This window comes from Mastomys coucha, unplaced genomic scaffold, assembly GCF_008632895.1.
Source record: "Mastomys coucha isolate ucsf_1 unplaced genomic scaffold, UCSF_Mcou_1 pScaffold15, whole genome shotgun sequence".
Taxonomy (NCBI): Eukaryota; Metazoa; Chordata; class Mammalia; order Rodentia; family Muridae; genus Mastomys; species Mastomys coucha.
Genome location: NW_022196897.1, coordinates 26,305,196 through 26,324,585, shown reverse-complemented (window position 1 = coordinate 26,324,585; position 19,390 = coordinate 26,305,196). Strand labels below are relative to the sequence as shown.

Genomic DNA, 19,390 nt, shown 5'->3' with positions numbered 1-19,390 from the left:
TTAAGTTTCCTTAAATTCACATTTATAAGTTAGTCTTCACAGTTAATCCTATTGGGAACAAAAAGTAAATGAACATATTTCTGCTTTTCCTGCACATAATACAATTGTATTTTTAATTCTTGACTTGCATAGTCCATGACTTGAGTTTTCTGAAGGGGTGACAGGCTGTATTTTTGGATCACCTGCCACTGCTGGCTGATTTGCATCTCTGTTGGTTTGGTTTTTGTTTGTTTGTTTGGTTGGTTTGGTTTGTTTTTGAGACAGAGTCTTATGTAGTCCATTCCTGTCTCAAACTTCCTGTATTGCTCAGGGCAATCTTGGGTTCTTGATCCCCCTGCCTCTACCTCTCAAGTGCTAGGATAACAAGCTCAGGCTGCCATGGCTAACATCTTTTGTTCTAAATCCTCTCAGCCACCTGGAAGATAGATACCTTATTATAATGTCCCATTTGCAGATGAGGAAAGGAAGGCTCAGAAAGGCCAGCAAACTTGCACAAGTCACTAGGAAGGTACAGACCCAGAGTCTATCAAGACCAGTGTGAGAGCAAAGCTTCTGGAGTTTGCTTGCTGGGTAGATGAAGTGCCGCACACTGATCCTAAGGTGAGCCATAGCATTCCAGCAGGTGAGAAGATGGAGGAGAACCCTCCTATCTCCCAGATGCCACTCATGTCCAAAGGCCCAGTGCTAGGTGCTCCTTACTGTCACTCATCAAATTAGAAAATGCAGAGAAAATATTAGCGAAATCTCTACTCTAAACCATTATTTCCATTGTATCCTTTTACAAGAGAGTAAATGAACCACACAGCCTGATTGTATGGAAAGGTACTAAGAACTAAGCCAACTGGCGGTAACCATTTGCAAAGACTGGCTCACATGAGTCACTCAGCTCCCTTCAAGTCTCTGACAGTTTGGGCCTGGACAGGTCTGAAGCAACCAGGCAGAGGTTCACATTTTAGTAGGTACAAGGGGTTTCCAGGACTGCCAAACCCCTTCCCCACTAATAGCCCAGCTCAGATTGTCTGCAACAGTTCAAAGAAAGGACTTTGGAGTTTGACCATAACCCAGCTGCTTTCAGCTCAGGGGCACAGGCAGCTGCCTTTGGGAGCCAGCTGAGAGTCCTCTGGTCTTGGCTGTGGGGGCTTCCAGGTACCACTTGGGGGAGAGGACTCAAGTAAGACAAGTGACTTGGCTTTGATGAGGTGTGTAGCATTCAGGTGCTGGATGTCCAGACATGCATCTGTTTAGCCACCTGGTGCACATATGTAATGTCAGGTCGGTGGTCAGGGTCAGGGTAGATACACATACTGACCAGTTCCCGAAGCTGCAAGGAAAGACAATTCTATTAGTCTTAAAGTGCACCTCAGATGGTGCTGTTGTCCCCTTTCAAGTGAACAATGCTTTTCAGGGTAAGTTACATGGTCGCACAGATCCCATGCATGCATAGGCCTGTCTGGTTCCAAAGGTGATGCTTTGAGACCCTGAGAATTTTACCCTCAAATAATCTTCTGTGTTCAACTGTGCACATACATGTATGTCCGCTGTCAGTCACACAAAAGCCCAAACCAGAGAAAACTCAAGGAAAGGGCTTATTGATCATAATAAATGCATTAACATGCAGCAAGGCTACAGTCTGCACACCCCCTGGCCTCTTCATTGTGCTCATGAAAGACACGCTTTTAATTATCCAGACACTGAAGGCTTTGCCCGCCAGGGTGGGGGAGGGGCGCCTTAAGCCTCTGATCCCTTTCGTTCTGATAGCCAGAGTGCTAGTTATTTTAATGGTAATTAAAATAATGACCTTAAAAAGCCCGGGTCTTAAACGTGCAACACTGGGCTGGCTGCAACATTTTCCATCTCAGTGCCTGCTGCCATGGTTGTGTGTGTGTGTGTGTGTGGGGGGGGGGTGCTGGTGATCATCAGCAAAAGGAGAGAGGGGAAGTTCTGGACCAGAGAGTTCTAGGGACTCAGGAGAGAGTCTGAGGAGGCATAGTCCAGAGGCCATGGAGCTGCAGCATCCACCTCAGGCTAGGGGGTCTGTCCTGAACTTCTGAAGCACTAGGCGGCCTTAACTGGCCCATTTTGTGATCCCACTACTCTGCAAAACACTGGAATCCATGAGCTGCTGAAGGTGGTGTGTGCAGCATGTCTGGAGTCCAAGATCATCTACAGACAGTGGTTTCTGAAGCTGTTCTGGAAGGGAACCGTGGCTGACCCATCCGGTGAAAATGTGAAAACCAGGTAAAGATGAAGTCTACCCTGCAATCACTTAGAAGCAGTCAAAAAGAAACAGCAAAAAATAACAGGGAGAGAACCTGTGCTCAGCAGCAGGATCTAGAGCGGCTGCCTGCTAGGGGCATATCGAGTACGCTAGGATGGCTGCCTAGGAGGTAAAGCTAAGGGCTCTTGGGGTCTTCATTTCTGCCTTGCAACTGAAGTGAGGTGTGTGGTACCCACTGGCAGACTGGCACAGGAGTACAGAACTGATTAGAGCCAAGTCACATGTCTTCTAGTAGTGCAGAAATTCTAGTTTAAACAAGGAAAGGAACAAGTGAGTGAGCAACAAACTTTGTGGAGAATGTAACCCGCCCGTTCTTCTTTCCTGCCATCTTGTTCTCCAGACCACAGATACTTCCCCCCAATGGCTAGTGAGAACTCCTTGTAAAGCCTCAACTCATCTGGATGACGGGCTTTCCTTGGTGCAGTGTTCTCAACCTTCCTAATGCTGTAACCCTTTAATACAGAGTTCTTTATGTGGTAACCCCAACCATAAGATTATTTCATTGTTACTTCATAGTTGTAATCTTGATACTGTTATGAACTGTAACTATCTGATATGCAGGATATCTGATATGCAATCCCTGTGAAATGGTCATTTGACACCCCTCAAGGGGTTGAGACCCATAGGCTGCAAGCCGGTGCCTTAGTGAGTTATGACGCAGTGGCCCAGGAAGACCTTAGACTCTCACCTTTAGCGTCCACTGTCAACAAGACATCATAGGTGATGTTTAGCAAACATTTACATGGAGCTGTGTTACCTCCAATTGCTACTTTTGATGGTGGTGGTAGATGCTGGTCTGGCTCTATTATTAAAAGCATGTCACATGTGTTAATCCTTTATCTTGAACTTGGACAGGGGAGTCTAGTTTGTCCCCATGTTATAGATGAGGCGACCGAGACTCAAGAGAAGTGAAGGGAGTACATGGATCTGTCTGCCTGTACCCCGAGCCACCTCCATGCTATGAGACCTGTCAGCTGTCCTTCAGAGTTTATTCACGAGGGAGATATAATTTAGCCCATTTAAAAAATGATGGATGAGTTTCACACAGCCAATAACTGTCCAGGGCCCCTGCGCCCAGCATAAAATATGAAAGTCAAAACTCTAGGGTTATGGGCCTATTAACACAGAGCAGGAAACCAACCCATGAGCCCAGGGTGCCCACCTCTGACCTCCCTGGTACTCCGTTCCACTAGCCTGGCAATAGGTCTTAGGGCATCTGTATGCTGCTGCATCCCACAAGCTTCAGGCACTTCAGAACCACCCCTCCTGGAAGTACACCGGGTCCGGCTCCAGCTTGCTCACCTTCTCAGAGTAGTGCTCCCCTGGGAGAGGTGGGTAGTCGCACTGCTCAATCTTTTGGCAAAGGGAGAAGAGATTCATCTTATCTCCGTAGAAGGGGCTCTGGAGAGCTGCCATCTGCAAGGGAAGGCATACAAAGACTCAAACATAAGCCTCAGAGTCTAAAGGGGTTTTAGAAGCTGGAGGATCCAGATGAGGATTCTGGAGGTGGCTTGTGGACAGACAGTGTTGAACATCAGTCCACTAACGCCGGCTCTGCTGATGGTTATGTGTGCCCTGGGAGAGGAACTGACTGCCCCGCAGCAGTGTGGATTTTCACAAATGTGGCCCTTTGCAATTAACTCCAAATATCTCAGAAAAATGGAGCAAGGAGTGATCCATCATCTCTTCTTTCTCTCTAGCACCTCATCATCCCAGAGAGCTGCGGTGCACAGGGTTAGCAGTGAGCCTTCCCTGCTACCAGAGCTTCTCCATCCTAAGCTGCAGGTTCTATCAGAAACCATGTCCAAACTACTCACCGTCCAGCTGCTGGCCATGGGCCTGCCACCCTGATAAGGACAGCAGACTGTGAAGTAACTTGAGGGCCTGCTGGGGACATGGGGATTATAACAATTACCCAGAATGGCAGGATCTACTCAGACCAGTGGCCAGCTAGCCCCAGGCAGGTTGGAACAAAGGGCTTGCTATTGGGGGCAGATACTTGCTACCTCCAGATCACCAGAGTCCTGGCTCTCTTCCTATGTTTAAGTATGTGTCTGTCTCAAAGAAACTAAGGTGTGGAGGGAGGAAACCTGACTTGTGAAAAGGACCTCTTTTGTCTGTCATCCAGCTTCTCCCATGCACAACCTGGAGTGGAGGGTGATCAGGAGAGGATGTGTGGCCCAATTCTCTGAGGGAGGGGCTTTTTGGGCCATTCTGTTTAAGCCAGAAAGCCAAAGCAGCTTTCTCCAGCCACTGTCTTGCTGGGTCTCTCTGTCCTTACTGTAAGGAGCTGATATCAAGTAAGCCTTCAGCTTCATTGCCACTCCATTTCCTCCACAGGAAAAGTGTACAGGGGCTTCAACCAGTTCTTGGGGTGCTTTCAAGAAAGCATGTCAAGGGGATTGTTTCTGAACGTGTACACTTTGCACCCCAGGTCACGATGGCATGGCATATGTTCCATGGAGTCCACATGAATCCTCAATGGTCTAAGTGAAGCAGGAAGTGGGAAGGGCAGTGCGTGCGTGCGTGCGTGCGTGCGTGCGTGCGTGCGTGCGTGCGTGTGTGTGTGTGTGTGTGTGTGTGTGTGTGTAGGGGATGGGAGGGAGTTTTATCCCAGCTCTTTAAGCCGATACCACAGGAAGACACCACAGGTGGTCTCAGGGAGGTGGTAACCATGACTGCAGGACACCTCTTGCCAATTACCCAGTGCTGGGCCCAGATGAGGCCCCTCCTTGCTGCTGGGAAAAATACACACTTCTTTCCCTGGTGCACTGCAGGGGTGCAGAGGGATGCCAGCTTCAACAGAGCCCACTGTCACCCTTGAGGGCAGCCCAAGAATGGCCATGGCCGCCTTTTGTCCTGTCCTTGTGGGTGAATATTCCTAGAGGACTGATTGATTGATTTGGCTTCCCACTGCCTTTTGCTCCTGCATAGCTACAAGGCACGCAGCAACACACTGCCAACAACTAGATCAACTGACTAAGCTGAGCCCTGCCACCACGCTGGAAGCCACCTCCTCAGGTATGTGTGTAGGCACCAAGTTAGGACTTAGAACAGCCTTGGCTGGGAATGCATCAAGGCCATGATTGTGGGCTTTATGCAGGCCAAGACAGGGCTGCATTTGTCTCTGAGGAGCTGTAACAAAGGCTTGGGTAGGGATCAGGGCTGGCAGGAACAGAGGGAGCCAGCTGTCATCTTCCATCGGCCCTGGGGGAATGCACAGAGCTCCTCTCTCAGGCAGACTGGCCTGTATTTGTTTATGTTTAGAGACACTTGTGACTTTAAGGGGACTGGAAGCAGTTTCTGAAAATACACAACAGAGGATGAAGAAAGAAAATGATAAGCCATCTGGACTAGGGACAGTATACATGAGACTAGGTCAAAGGGGACTCCCTCCATAAGGACCCAAGCTGAGCTGTGCTGAGACCTCCTGTTGGCCAAAGCAAAAAGGGAAATATGTCAAGCTGTTGGGTTTATAAAGACTGGCAGCAAATGCCAGCTGCGCAGCTCAGCTGGTCGATGGGTTCACAGAGAGGCTGGAGTGTCTGGAGCTGGGTGCCTCAATCACAGGGCCTCATGTACTTCTCTCTACAAGGCAGGGAGACTCCATCCCACACATGGGGCAGCTGGAGCCAATGGGGTAGGGGCTGACTTGCCCAGTCTGGGCTCTTGCCAGACCCTGCATCTCTCCCCCAGGAGGCCCAGCGGCTGAGAGTTCTGTGGGCATGCTCACAAACATGAAATCAAATTTGCTTACTCTTGCTGACCTTAGACATTAAGAGTATTTGGGAGCTCCTGAACAGCTGTCCCCTCACCCCAGCACCCGACGCACATGGGTGATGTTCTCAGAGGAGTCTCTGAATCCCTCTGATCTCAGGCCCTAGTCAAGTGTTCATTAAGTCTATTCCTGAAACCGATGCCCAGAGTATCAAAAAGACTCGACTTGCCCCAACTGTTGACTGCTCTGGCCTGAAAGGCCCATAGGCCTTCCTGACACTGGGCTATCAAGACCCAGGAGGTGGCCCAGCCAACCAGTCTACAAGGACATCTTTTCTAGCTAAGCATTTAAAATGCATCATCTTCAGCTGGGACACAGTCCCTAAAGAATCTCAAGCTCCTGGCTCAAAAAGAAAGACAAGGAACTCTACACCTTGTAAAGAAATTTTGAATTTTGACTTTCAGGTTGACTAGTCCAAGCCAGACCCATACCCCCACATCAGCTCCAGGGAAGCAAAAGACAGATGAGGTTCCAGTCCTAACCCTAAATCAATCACCTGTCTGCCACCCTGTATATTAGAGTTCCAGTGTTGTGGGGAGATGTCCAGTGTCCAGTGGAGACTCTTGGGAATGCCCAGTAGTGGGCCCTAGGTTGGAGGTGCAGCCGCCAACATGGAGACATCAGATGGCCCAAGCTTCACTCCCTTCCTGGTGGCCTGTGCTTCCCCAGACCCATTCCCAGGAACCTCCGACTCTCCCACCGTGGCTGAGATGGGTAGAGCTTATGCTTTTCAAGTTCTCATTCTGAGCATACTAAGATTCAAAAGTCCTGTCCCTGGCTCCAGGCTGGCTACCAGATCTGGAAACAGCCATGGATGGCCCCATTCTACAGCTAGGGAGGCAAAAAGGCTGCCATGAGATCCACATTGTTGGATCTGGAAAACAGGGTGCCTCGTCCATAGCCATTCCTAGTGCCTGTGTGGGACCTATTTACCGATGAACAATATACAAATGTGGTTACCAAAGAAACCAGGGAAGAGCAGTGCTCCACTGTTCCATCCCCTTTTTGGAGCCCAGAAGTACAGCTTTCTCCAACCACCCTTCCAGCAACCACTGCCTGAACAACTTTACTAACTGCCATGTCTGCTGAGGAGTGAAGGACTGGTCCCCAAGGGTCCTGAAACTACAGAGTTTAGTCTGCAGGTGAGTTGTGTAGCACTGGTACTCCTTTAAACTGGTAAGGTGAGCCTATCTTACCTGTGCCCCCATGGAAGTCCCCACAGGCTACCAAGCTGCATGTCAGAGACTTACCTCATACAGCAGGCAGCCTAGGGACCAGATGTCTGACTTGAAGTTGTAGCCATTCTCGTGGATTCTCTCAGGTGACATGTAGTATGGTGTTCCCACTGCAACATAGCAAGGGGTGGGACATAGAATCTGGGCCTCAGGGAGAAGAGATATAGCCTGTCCCCTCGGTCAGTTGAGATGGTTGCCCATGTTAATAGGGACCTGGGACCCATGAACTTAAAGCTGATCCCCAGAATCCCTAGATTTAAGAACTGGTTAGGGGCCACAAAGCCAGGATTAAAAGTGACTACTCAGTGCAGAGAGGCAAAGGACTACTGTCCCTACAGGTGGCAGCTTGTATCTGGGATAGTCTAGAACAATCTCTCAACAGAAAGGAACTCCTGTCCAAGTTGACCAAGACACACAAGGGAAAACTGACACTCTGACAGTTCAAGAGGCTTACATAAAGGCAAGGGCCATTACAATGATCAACTTCATGATGATGAAGTCTTTCAGTTCACCAAAGACACTATTCAGAGCTGAATGGCAAGCCGGGATGTGATGGTTTGAATGAGCTATGTTCCTCATAGTCTCAGGCACTGGAACACTTAATCCCTAAATGACGGCACTCTCTGGGGAGGCAATGAAACCGTTAACAGTACAACCATGCGAAGGAAGGATATGAGCGGAGGCATGGTGTAAGAGTTTACAGCCTCATCACACTTTCACTCAGCTTCCCATTCTGGCTGTGTCTATCTTTGTCACTGTTCTATTGCTGTGAGGAGACACCATGACCAAAACAAATTGGGGAGGAAAAGGTTTATTTATTTGACTTATACTTCCACAACAGTGTTCACCACTGAAGGAAGTCAGGGCAGGAACTCAAACAGGGCTAGAACCTGGAGGCAAGAGCTGATGCAGAGGCCATGGAAGGGTGCTGCTTACTCCTCAGGATTTGCTGAAGTTCCTTTCTGATAGAACCTGGGACCATCAGCCCAGGGATGGTACCACCCACAATTAATTAGATGGACTAATTAAGAGAATGTTCTACAGACCTGCCTACAGCCTGACCTTATTGAGGCATTTTCTCCTCTCTGATGACTCTAGCTTCTGTTGCATTGATATAAAACTAGCCAACAGCTTCCATGCTTCCCCATTATAGACTCTCCCTCTGGAATTCTGAGCCAGAATAAGCCTTTTTCTTCCGCAAGTTGCCTTGGTCATGGTATTTTATCACAGCAACAAGAAAGTAACTGATACATAGGAACAGAGGAAACCACCTCAAGGTCTACCTGCCATGGACTGATGCCTACCAAGATGGTTTGGGTCTGAAACATCCCCCAAAACTACATGCTAACAGTCCCTAGCTGATGGCATAATTGGGAGGTGATAGGATCTTTAGGAAGTGTTGTAAAACCTGTTTTACTCCAGACCAGGGGGTAGAGGGTATAAACTTCCCTGGGCCTTGGCTCCTGACACCCTGGGCAGGACAGCTCTGGTCCACAGCAGTAGTCAAGGGGATCATGGGTATGTTATATAGCCAGCTGTGTATGTGTTTTCGCTCTTCTTCTCTGCAGCCTAACGTTCCAGTTATTCAATAGACAATGGTCTGAGAGCCATGGTCCCCATAGCCCCACATGTCTAACCATGATTGTTGCTTTATCACAGTGACGGCCATCCCTCAAAGACATAGTTGAACATTTGACCTCCTATCCTGTATGCATACTCTATGGTTGGAATCAGGGGCTGGTGGCTCCTGAGTAAAAGGGCTGACAGCCAACATGTGCAGCTCTGGGTGACCCTAATGAGGTCAAGTGGGATATCACGAATAACACTTGTGCACCCCAGTCATGAGAACACAAAATCAAACCAATGGCAAGGTATTAAGCTACAAATGCATTACAGCCAAACCACAACAGAGACTCCACAGATCTTTGTCAGTAGTGGGAACCTAGGGACAAGCATCATTTGGTCTGAGCACCCAGGTGTTACAACTGGAGGAACCCATAATACAAGGATGACAGTATGGGGCTGGCCAGGAGCCAGAGGTCAGAAGTTGTGTCCCAGCAAGACTGCACCACAACTGTAAGGCCCCACTGGCTGCCTCCAGCTCTTCCCACTTGTTCTGGCCTCCTTTTGTCCCTAGGTCTGGGCAGGAGGGACTCTAGGGTGAGGTGATCTACAGGAAGCCTGGGCCAGACCTATCTGAAGGTGAAGGGGTTCCAGCACCTTGTGCCCATCTAAGTCTACCTCCCAAAACCGATTCTACTTGCTGTCTATTCAACTCTGAGCTCTGTTCCACTGTACCTATGCACTGGGGAGCTCCGGCAAGGCCGGCCGCCCCCCTCTAGCTCTGTTTAGCTCTAGGTCCTTGCCACAGCCTACAGTAAAAGCCAGGCATGCTGAGGGAGAGGTGGGAGAGGCACTCTCCTCCCCTTACCTCTTGCTGCACTTCTACCTCATTGGTATAATTAAAAACAAATTCTTTTTTGTAAACAGGGTCTCACTGTGTAGCCTTGGCTGACCTGATACTCTCTACGCAGAACAATCTGGCCTTGACCTTAAGAGACTCACCTGCAGCTTTCACTTCCTGTTTTGTTGCAGTGTGGGCACTGGAATCAGGACTTCACCCATGCAAGTGCTCTACCCGAAGGTCCTGTTACTTCCAGCCCTTGGCTTGTGAAACAGCTTCTCACTAGGCAGCCCAAGCTGACCCTGAACTTACGACTCCCCTGCCTCTTGTGCGGGAATTACAGATGTAACACCATGCCAAAGGAGGAGCTTTCTTCCAGGATGCCTCCTGCACGTCATCCATCCACTTGTCTGTCCCTGACCATCCACTCATCCGTTCCCTGCTTATCAGCCCCCTCCCCATCCATCAGTCTGTCCCTAAGCCTGCCTTCCCATTTTTCTCTACACAGTGTTGGTGGAGCTGTGGCAGCCCCAAGCTGACCCTGTTCTGGGTGGACTCTCAGGTGAGAGCTGCCCATCCCAGGACGTCCAACAGGGTAAAGCTAATCGTGAATCAGGACAGGCCTGTACTAGACACAGACCCTGCACAGCCACCAGGCAGGGTTCTAGTAGAGGTCCAGCTAAGCAGCACTGTCTGGGCCTGGAGTCTGGCCTCTTGTCTCTCTGGAAAGCTTCTGGGAGCACATTGCTGCAGTCTGAGAGGAGCAGCCATGCCTTACTCGCCTCTCTGCTTCACCTGAGAATGAGTCATGAAGTACATAAGGACAGTCTGGCCCATTTTGAAGGGCATTGTACCCGCTGGTCCTCTGAGCCAGGCTTCCTCAGTCTGTGACTCTTAAAGGTGGAGTACTATGGAGGTGGGGGTTGTACAACTTTTGTGGGAGCGTGTGAGGCTGGGGAGCACAGCACGTCCTCCAGCTATGCCACTTTACCTGGATTTTCTACCAACAACAAACACAATGGAGCATAATGTATAACTGTGTATAACAGACTAAACAATAGACTTCAGAAAAACCCAGACTTGCAGCAGGCCATTGGAGGAGGCCTCCAGACCCCACGGATGGTGATTCTGCAGAACCTGGAGAGAAACTGGCAGGAGGGGGTATCTCCCTGAACAGTGGTCCTGTCCCAGCGGACGCAGTCCATCTTGTACCAAGCAGTTTCACAGGTGCGCAGAGCTAGCCCTGCCTGGTCTCAGTCCCTCCTCAGAGCAAGGGGACAGGCAGTGCTGAAGAAAGAGGAGTCTACCCAACCTGACCTACCTGAGTCTTTATCCCAGAAATGGGAATTGCAAAACTGGCAGAAACCATAGAACATGGGCCTCAAAGTAGAAGGCTAACCAAAGAGTCCTCCCTCTACATACATAACTCCTGTCAAAACACGCAAGTAACCCTGCTCACTTGTCTGAAACATTAGACATGAAAAAGGCGGACTTCACGTAAGAGTCTGGTGTCTGTCTGCAAGCTGCCCTCCCCAGTCGGTGCTTCTGTAACACACCTTGAAAAACCACTGTTGCATCGTCCACCATGTGGGGGCCGAAGCCTAGGCTCCAGGATGGATGGCAGGCAGAGCTGTGTGTGTGACCTGCTCTGACCACTCTCTAGCCAAAGGCCAAGATGATTCTGTCTTGGTTCCTCATCAGTGAGACCTCATGCTTAGCAGCTGGTTTTCCCATCTGGACAATGCAAAGTGGGGATCAGAATAGAGTTTGGTCCACGATGAATTCTCACTAATGAGGGCTCACCTCTGGGGATGTCTGTCTGTGTGGACCACAAATCCACCTCACAGCACGTTGTGGTCACGCACAGCAGGGTCATGCACACAGGAGCACTGGCATATGGCAGGGAGAGTTCTCCCCACCAGGTGTCCCTGCCCCAGACGGCTTGGTGGGATCCTCTCCCCACCTGCCTTCTAGCCATCCACGACCCAAGCCCACTGCCACACTGTGGGCTGCTGGTTCTTTTGGAGGCCACCTGGCTGCGGGATGATTTCTTGCCCTCATACTGACGTGGTCTCCCTTCTCTCAGCCTCAGTCTCTTCAGCTAAACGAGAGGAAAGTCCTGGGTGGGACGCCATCTTAGAAAAGCAAAATGTTTCTTAAATATTTTTAAAACCCCTCCTTCTTCTGATTTGTTCCTTCAGTGTATGAAGGGACACTTAAGTACAGGATGGCTGCAGATCCTGGGTGACACTGGGCTCCTCCAGTTGGAATTTAGACTCTAACAGCTGACATCTGCATGCACACTCTGGCTTTTGGGAAAGCAATCCACCCACCACCCACCCCATGACCAATCTGTCACCCCCTGAAGGCAGGGAAGCCTGCTGGGTCACACATCCCAGCATGGCACAAGGCCAAGCCAGGCCTTGCCCCCTTGAGTGCTTGTCTTCCTATGGGGTTATCCTCAATGGGCTCTGTTTCCCAAATCCCAGAGAGACCAGGCATCCACACAAGGGGCTTGGGTGTGAGCAACCTCCCTTTCTGTCCCGTCCAGTCTCAGCCTGAGGCGCCTTGTCACCACTGTCACCGCTGCCAAGCGCAAGGCCTGCGTTCTTGCTCTCCAGACCCACCATTTGTCTCGAAGCTGCTGCCGTTGCTTGGAGCGAGACACTTGCTTGTAGCTTGTGAGCTGTGTATAGGCAAATCTTTCATTTTTCTTTCATTATGCCGGCGTGTACTGTCACTTAATTTTTATGTATGCAATCCTTCCTGACAAATATGATCTGCTGCCTGGTAATTCGTCTGACGCTCATTCTGTTCCGAGCTCTAATTACGGCTCCTATTCCTGACACTGAGGCAGCCACTCTGCCACCGCTGGGTACCGCACCTGTCAGCCCGACCATGGCACTGACTAATGCCCTTTCATGCCAGCCTCCTGTTAGCAAATACAAGCATAAGGAGGGGCCAGGGAGGGAAGGAAGAGAAGGGATTTGCATAAGCCCAGCTCCGGGTCAGCAGCTTTAGTAGATGAGGAGGTTGCCAGGATAATGTGGCTACTGCCCCAGCATCCCCACATAGTAGGTGCGCATTAGGTGCAGAAGATGAATAATTCATAGTCACACACAGGGTTTGAAGGGCCCCAGCATCCTTCTTGTGTTACCGTGTGATAGCAATTAGCTCCTTTTCTTGCCCAAGCAGACTTGTGTGCACTTAGCTGTATACAGAACTGGTCGTAAAAGGGTGCTTTCCCCTGGAGCTTGGAGACTTCTGGTCCCTGGTTGTGAGTCTGACTGTCAACCTCCAGGGTAGGTACAGAGGACAGGCCTCAGCTGCCAGAGCTGGCTCGGCGAGTGCAGGTTGGTGGAGCACCCTCAGCTCCATGGTGCCTCCTGCAGTCTGGTGCACATGGCCTGAAGCAGGACGGGCCTGGGAGGCACCGTGCACCCATTATGCAGGGTCTATGCTCAGGAGGCCTCAGGAGGTGCCTGGCATGTGAGGGGAGCCTCCTCCAAGTCCCAGTTCCTTCTCATTAATGTAATAAGCGCAGCAGTCTGAGCAGATAAAATCACACTGTCGGAGGAGCCGGGTCTCTGTCATCCCTAACAAGACAATCCTAACCAGCTCTGACTAGCCACTGCGCCATCTTCTCCAAGACAGGACAGAGTGGGGCTTGGGCCTGACTGACAGGCCCAGCAGGCAGCGCCTTGGCTCTTCTCTGGCAGTTTCCCTCTGAGTTCCAACCTTTTCCAAACTCTTAAGCCAGACAGGAGCTAAGGAACATTTATTAGGGGTAGAGGACTTACTTGCCTACCCTGTGGGAGGCCCTGGGTTCTGTCACCGACACCACCCAGAAAAAGCATCCTAACTCAGTAAACAGGTTGGAACAGACTGGGAAATTGAGGCTTCCTTGTCAGAGAGTTAGTAGCTAGGGATCCCTCAAGGAGGCTCCTGGCCTTGACTTCGTGAATAAGTAGGCACTACGCACGACTGGTCAGCATTGTAGCTTTGAGGGATACCATGTGACCTTGAAATCATTCCAACTCCCCGAGTTCCAGTTTCTAGGTCCTGTGGACCCTGAAGGCCAGTGGAGATGTGGCAGAGCAGCATCCTCAGGTCCTTGGGGATGGCCTCTAGGGGCCAGGGAACCATGGGAGTCAGGGGAGAGGCCAGCCCACGTATTCCCCCATCACAATCATCCTGCAATCAGCTGGCTCATTTCTCACAAGTGCATGCCTTGAGTCTGAGCCATCATGACCCAAATGAATGGTGACAGTTTCCAAAGGGGAGTTTCCCACAGAGCACCCATGCCGCCACCAGAAGCTGCTGTTGGCTCATGGTTGGCTGCAGGCACCCAGGTATGTGGTGATGGGAGACACCCAGACTGGAGCTGTGGAGTGGGATGGAAATAAGTAGAACCACAGGTTACAGGCTGGCTCTGGGTCTCTTCTCTCTCCCCTAGTGATCCCTGAGAGATGCTGGGAACTGACTGGGGGAGAAGTTGGGAGACACCGGCTTTTCATGGATTCCTGGTGAAACCCTGCTGTTCCTGGGCTAACAACACAGGACAGTTATCTCTGTGTCCCGCTGGCTATGCTGGCTCCTTTAAACTAATGAAAGGGAAGAAGCAGCTCCATCTTCATCCCTCCAGCTTCTTGATCTTACAAACCAAGGCACACAGACTCTGAAGCCGGCACAGCCCCACCTAACCTAAGGCCCCTCTCCACACTCCCAACGGGGACTTCAAGGCCTGTACCCATACCCAGACACCTGCTTATTAGCATCCCCCCAAGCTCAGGCACAGTTCCCACAACTGGACGTGGCTCCTTCTCGGCCTTCCCAGCTGCTCTTCCTCCAGAGTCCAGCCACCCAGCCCCAGCTGCCAAGGCTGCCTCTTCACAGTCTTACCAGCAGGTCCACCCAGGGAGTAGGTCACAGGGCCAAATAACTGGGCATGGCCAAAGGACCACAAGGCAGGCAGATGCAGCCCATTCTATAGGACAGGGTCTGCTTGCTTTCCAGGAAGTACTCAAGAGATGACCTGGAGATCATCTCTGGAGATTCCTCCCCACACCCCGCCCCTGCCGCTCCCGCCCCCTGCAGCGGCCCCTCTGAGCCTCAGTTCCCTCTTCTTTGGATCTATCCCAAAGCAAGGGTGAACTCTTAAGGCTCAAAAAAGATCTTCCCTACACAATGCAAATGGTTTCAGGAGAATGTATGCCCTTCCGGCCGGGTCATCCAAGCCCATGGGGGCTGTAGGGGAGCACAGGCCTCTTACCTAGTGAGTGGGCTGCAGTGGTCTCGGAGCTGAAGAAGCGGCCCAGGCCGAGGTCACCAAGCTTCACAATGCCTGTAGCTGTGATGAACACGTTGGCGGGCTTGATGTCTACAGGGCAAGGACATGGGATTGGTGTGGGAAGAGCAGGTTTAGAGGGGATGGGAGGAGGCAGGAGGCCTGGGAGTGACCATGAAGGGCCTTCCAGTGAAGGGCAGACCCTCCCTCAGGGCAAAGCCAACTCCTACCAAGACATCAAAGCCCCGAGAAGGGTTCCTTTCTCTGAGAGGCTTCCCGTGACTCTGCTCACTCTGCTCGCCACCCACTGTGGAACCTGGGGACAGCTGCTCCCCGAAGCCTCACTTACTTCATCTGAAACATGACTCTAGTTTCCCCTACGTCACAGGTTGGCTGTGAGTGGAGAGTAGGTATCTCTCCACTCTCCTTTTGTACAGCTGCCTCCCCTGTACCAGGCGAGTGTCAGCCGCACAGGAGACACCGACAGTCAGTGCACTGCAGTGACTATGGCAGGGTCTCACACAGGTGACACCAACTGAAAGACACCTTCGACAAGCTTCCTCACAACTTGAAATGCCTCCCCAAAGCACTTTCTGGGATAGGGTGGGGGTACACCCTACTTACTTGGTACATTACTTAGCCAATGCCTACCAAGATATTAAAGCCCATGAGAAACTTTCTTTCTCTGGGCAAAACTGGCCCCAGCCCCAGGTTTGGCTTCATCTGGGACGAGTGGAGTCAGTGTGCTGTGACGGCCCCATTCCCTGAAGCTTATGCAATGACTATCTGGAATCAGAGTCAGGCTCCCTTGCCCTCACAGGTGGCTCCTTCCATGGAACAGATGTGAGTGCAGCTGTTGGATACCCTGCATGGGGAACACTAAATGGCCTCATTCTCAGGGCAGCTCTTCTTGGGGCACTTGAAAGCTCAGAGCTGGAGTCCCAGGCCACCCAGGGGCACACACCTCGGTGCATCACCCGTCGGGAATGCATGTGTTCCACAGCGCTGCACAGCTGCACAAAGTACTTCCACACGGTCCTCTCAGGAATAAGCCGCTTCTGCTTCTTGAAGTACTGTGGGGTGACAGACAGACAGACAGGCCTGAGTGAGCCTATCACCAGCAAAGGCTGAGCAAACAAGGAGGGGCCAGGATGTTGTGTCAACACCTCTCTTCAGCCCAGCAGAGCTGGGGGGAGGGTTCGGGGAGGGGGCAGATGAACTGCACCATGAGGTAGGGGCCTGGGTAGAGGGAATCCAGAGGAAGAGCTCACAGGGGGCTGGGGAGGGTAAGGCTTCTCAGCAGGAGTCCGAGCCTGGCATGGGAGGAGGACAGGGCCTGAGAGATGTCCCCATGCCCTCAGTCATCAAGTTACTGCTAAAGGCATAGTAACCTTGAGGAGATGGGCTTAACTTCATCAAATAGACCCTTGGTTTCAGTGGGCATTCATCTACCTCCTTGCCTAGTGTCTTCGTCAGGGTTCCCAAGTGCTGTGATGAAACGCCATGGCCAAAGCAACTTTAGGAGGAAAGGGTTGATTTTATCTACTACTTCCATGTCACCGTCTGTCATGGAAGGCAGTCAGGGCAGGAACCTGGGTGCACGAGCTGATGCAGAGGCCATGGAGGGGTGCTGCTTACTAGCTTGCTCATTCTGCTTTCTTATAGAACCCAGGACCACCAGCCCAGAGCCAGCACCACCCGTAATGGGCTGGGCCCTCCCCCATCAATCGCTAATTAAGAAAATACCTTACAGTCTTGCCTACCCATGGCAGAATTGTATAGCTGCATTTTCTCACTGAGATTGTCTCCTCTCCGATTTCTTTAGCCTATGTCAGGTTGACTTGAAATTAGCCAGGACACCTAGTACACTATGTTCAAACCCCCAAGGGAAACAAACAAACAAACAAACAAACAAAAAAACTAAAGGAAAAAAAGCCAAGAAACAACTCCCCAGGCTGCACTGAAAGATAACTGAAACAGAAGGTTCTGGAAGGATAATGCAGGAACACATCCTGAGGCAGAACTGAAATAACAGAATGTCTGTCTGTCTGTGTGTATAGGGGTGTGGGCAGCAGACCTGTACTGAGGTGTAGGGCAATGGCTAGCCCCTCGGTTACCTCGACACCAAGCTGGGGCTCTCGTGGCCACTGCCAAGCAGCTACTCCAGTGTAGGAAGCCAGAAACTACTAGAGAGCCTGCCTGAGGAGACAGAAGTGGAGGAAAGTCCTGCTGTGCACAAGCCACACTCAATCATGCTGCTGGGCCCTGAGGGCTTAGTTAGGCCTTGTGAGCTCATCATATCTAACGACGCTGAGAATCGGTGACAGGGACCATGCCCAGAGAGGCTCATGCGCAGGCCCATGGCTAAGCATCAAGAGCACGGAGACTGGGATCCAGAGCTGGGCACCTCCAGATACAGGGCAGGGATAGCTGCAAGCTACTGGCCTGGAAGTAAAATCCCCTTGAGGCTTTCCCAAGGCCCTTCTAGGAGGAGCTGGAGAGCTAGCTGTTCTGGTCTCCCAGAAGACCTCTGCTTTGGGCCACCCCCAGGCCTCTGGGCCAGGCTGGGCGGGCTGTTATTTACACCATAATGTTATTTGGTCCTCATTACAGTGTTTACGTGGGGACGTGTGCAGCCGAGAGTGGTGATTTTCTAAATGTCATATTCTATAAGTGCCAGCTGACATTTAGTAGGGAGGCACCGAGTCTCTGGTGGGTTTCAGACAGTGGCGGCTCTGGGCTTCACCAGCCTTGGAAATAATGCCAGCACCATGGTTGACCGGCTCCAGAGGCTGCAAACCCTCGAGACAGAAGCCCTGCTGACCACTGACCTCTAAGGCCAGTGGGAACACTGTGGTGTGACTCAGGCTTGGGATTGCAAAGGCTGGGTTCCCCTGGATACCTAGAGAAGAATGAGAAGGGGTGTAGCCACAGAGCTGACTGGGTACCAGGCACCTTGCAGGGTATGAGGAAACTGGGTGCAGAAGCCTGCTAAACTGTCCCAGGTGTGTCCAGCTAGGGCACTGCCCCCAGTTCCCTGGCGGGCTGTAGCTGCAGCAGTGCTGCCCCTGTGAGGAACCTGTGCTGTCAGCTGTTGTGGCTGGGAGGAGAGAGCATCTGCTAGTGAGGAGAGAGGGTGATGGTGGGGCAGGAATGGCCTCCACACTACCTTCACTCAGTTCTCTGTGGAGCCTAACCCACCTGAACCCTGAGCCAGAGCTGACTCAGGGCACACAGAGAAGCTGGCTATGAAAGTGGGCTGGCTGGCTACCTAGTCCATCTCTTTCAGTCTGAAAGAATCAGTCTGGCCTACAGCCCTTTCCCAGAATCCTCTCTCCCAAAAGGTCACCCACCGGGAAAGGTAGGCACTAGAGCTCAGGGAGGGGAGCATTTGCCTAGCACTGCCCCCTGACCCCCTGCAAGGTTGTCTGCCTCCAACTCCATTCCAAGATGGAGAGGTTGCAGGGGAGTCTGAGATGCATGAGCTACAGGGGAAGTGGAGGTTAAGGAGGGGGCTCCAGATCTCTGCTCCTGCTCCATCCCCACCCAACCCTCTTCCAAACACAAGGCTTTTGTTGTTTCTGTTCCCTCCAGGAGTCTTAGGAGGCTGCTGTGGACTCAGCACAGTCCCCAATCCTGAGCCTGAACTGAGAAACTCAATAAGGTGTGACCCCATGGTTACGACCTCACGAGGTGCTGGACTACAGTGCACCTCTGTGTGGTGCCTTCTGGGTGCTTCCCATTTCTATATTCCCCATCTCGACATCAATTCAGCTCAGGAACCACCTCCTCCAGGAAGCCCCCCCCCCCCCTTTCTGATTCCACAGGCCTGACCTTGACTCACTCTGGAGTCAAGTCTACTTCCTGGTAGAACTCAAGGGCTGGGGGCACCACCAGCAGTGGTGGCATCCTGAGGTGGGGGCTGGCATGTGGAGAGGTGGTAGAGAGCTGCATGTATACTTGTGCAGAGGGGATGGCAAGTGAAGGAGAAACTAGTGATGGGGCCTAAGACATGATGTATCACGTCTGTTCCCACCAGGGATCCGTGTGGAGATTAACACCCCTGCAAATGCATTAATATGTCAACGGAAATATAAAAGCAGGTGATAACGGCTCAGTAATGTCGCTTCCCAGCGACACCATATTCCTAGGGGCCGAATTTCTGAAGAGCAACTGATAAACAATTGCTCAATCCCCAGTGCCTGCTGGGAAGACAGAACCGCGTCGGCCATATCCAAATACGGTTGGGAGCTCAGCGTGGGGCTTGAGCATGGCCTGGCTTTACTTAGGACACACAGACAAGGTTCAGGGGAGGCAGGGGTGGGAGTCCCCCTTAGGGGCTAAAGGTGAGGACCCATGCAAGCAGGGACATGTGGGCCTTGAGGGAGAAGCAAGTATCAGAGACTAC

General features: G+C 51.5%; 1 protein-coding gene across 2 annotated transcripts in view; it reads right to left on the bottom strand.

The window, feature by feature from the left end:
- Positions 1 to 19,390, bottom strand: part of Nek6 (NIMA related kinase 6) — a 71,956-nt gene continuing 52,566 nt past the window's right edge. For both annotated transcript variants that reach the window (XM_031370110.1, XM_031370111.1), the window contains exons 6-10: positions 15,947 to 16,055; positions 14,968 to 15,075; positions 7,307 to 7,401; positions 3,581 to 3,694; positions 1 to 1,321 (exon numbers count right to left, since the gene is read on the bottom strand). In XM_031370110.1, the coding sequence (XP_031225970.1) occupies positions 1,211 to 1,321; positions 3,581 to 3,694; positions 7,307 to 7,401; positions 14,968 to 15,075; positions 15,947 to 16,055 (537 nt within the window). In that variant the 3' untranslated portion in view covers positions 1 to 1,210. The remainder of the gene's footprint in view (positions 1,322 to 3,580; positions 3,695 to 7,306; positions 7,402 to 14,967; positions 15,076 to 15,946; positions 16,056 to 19,390) is intronic.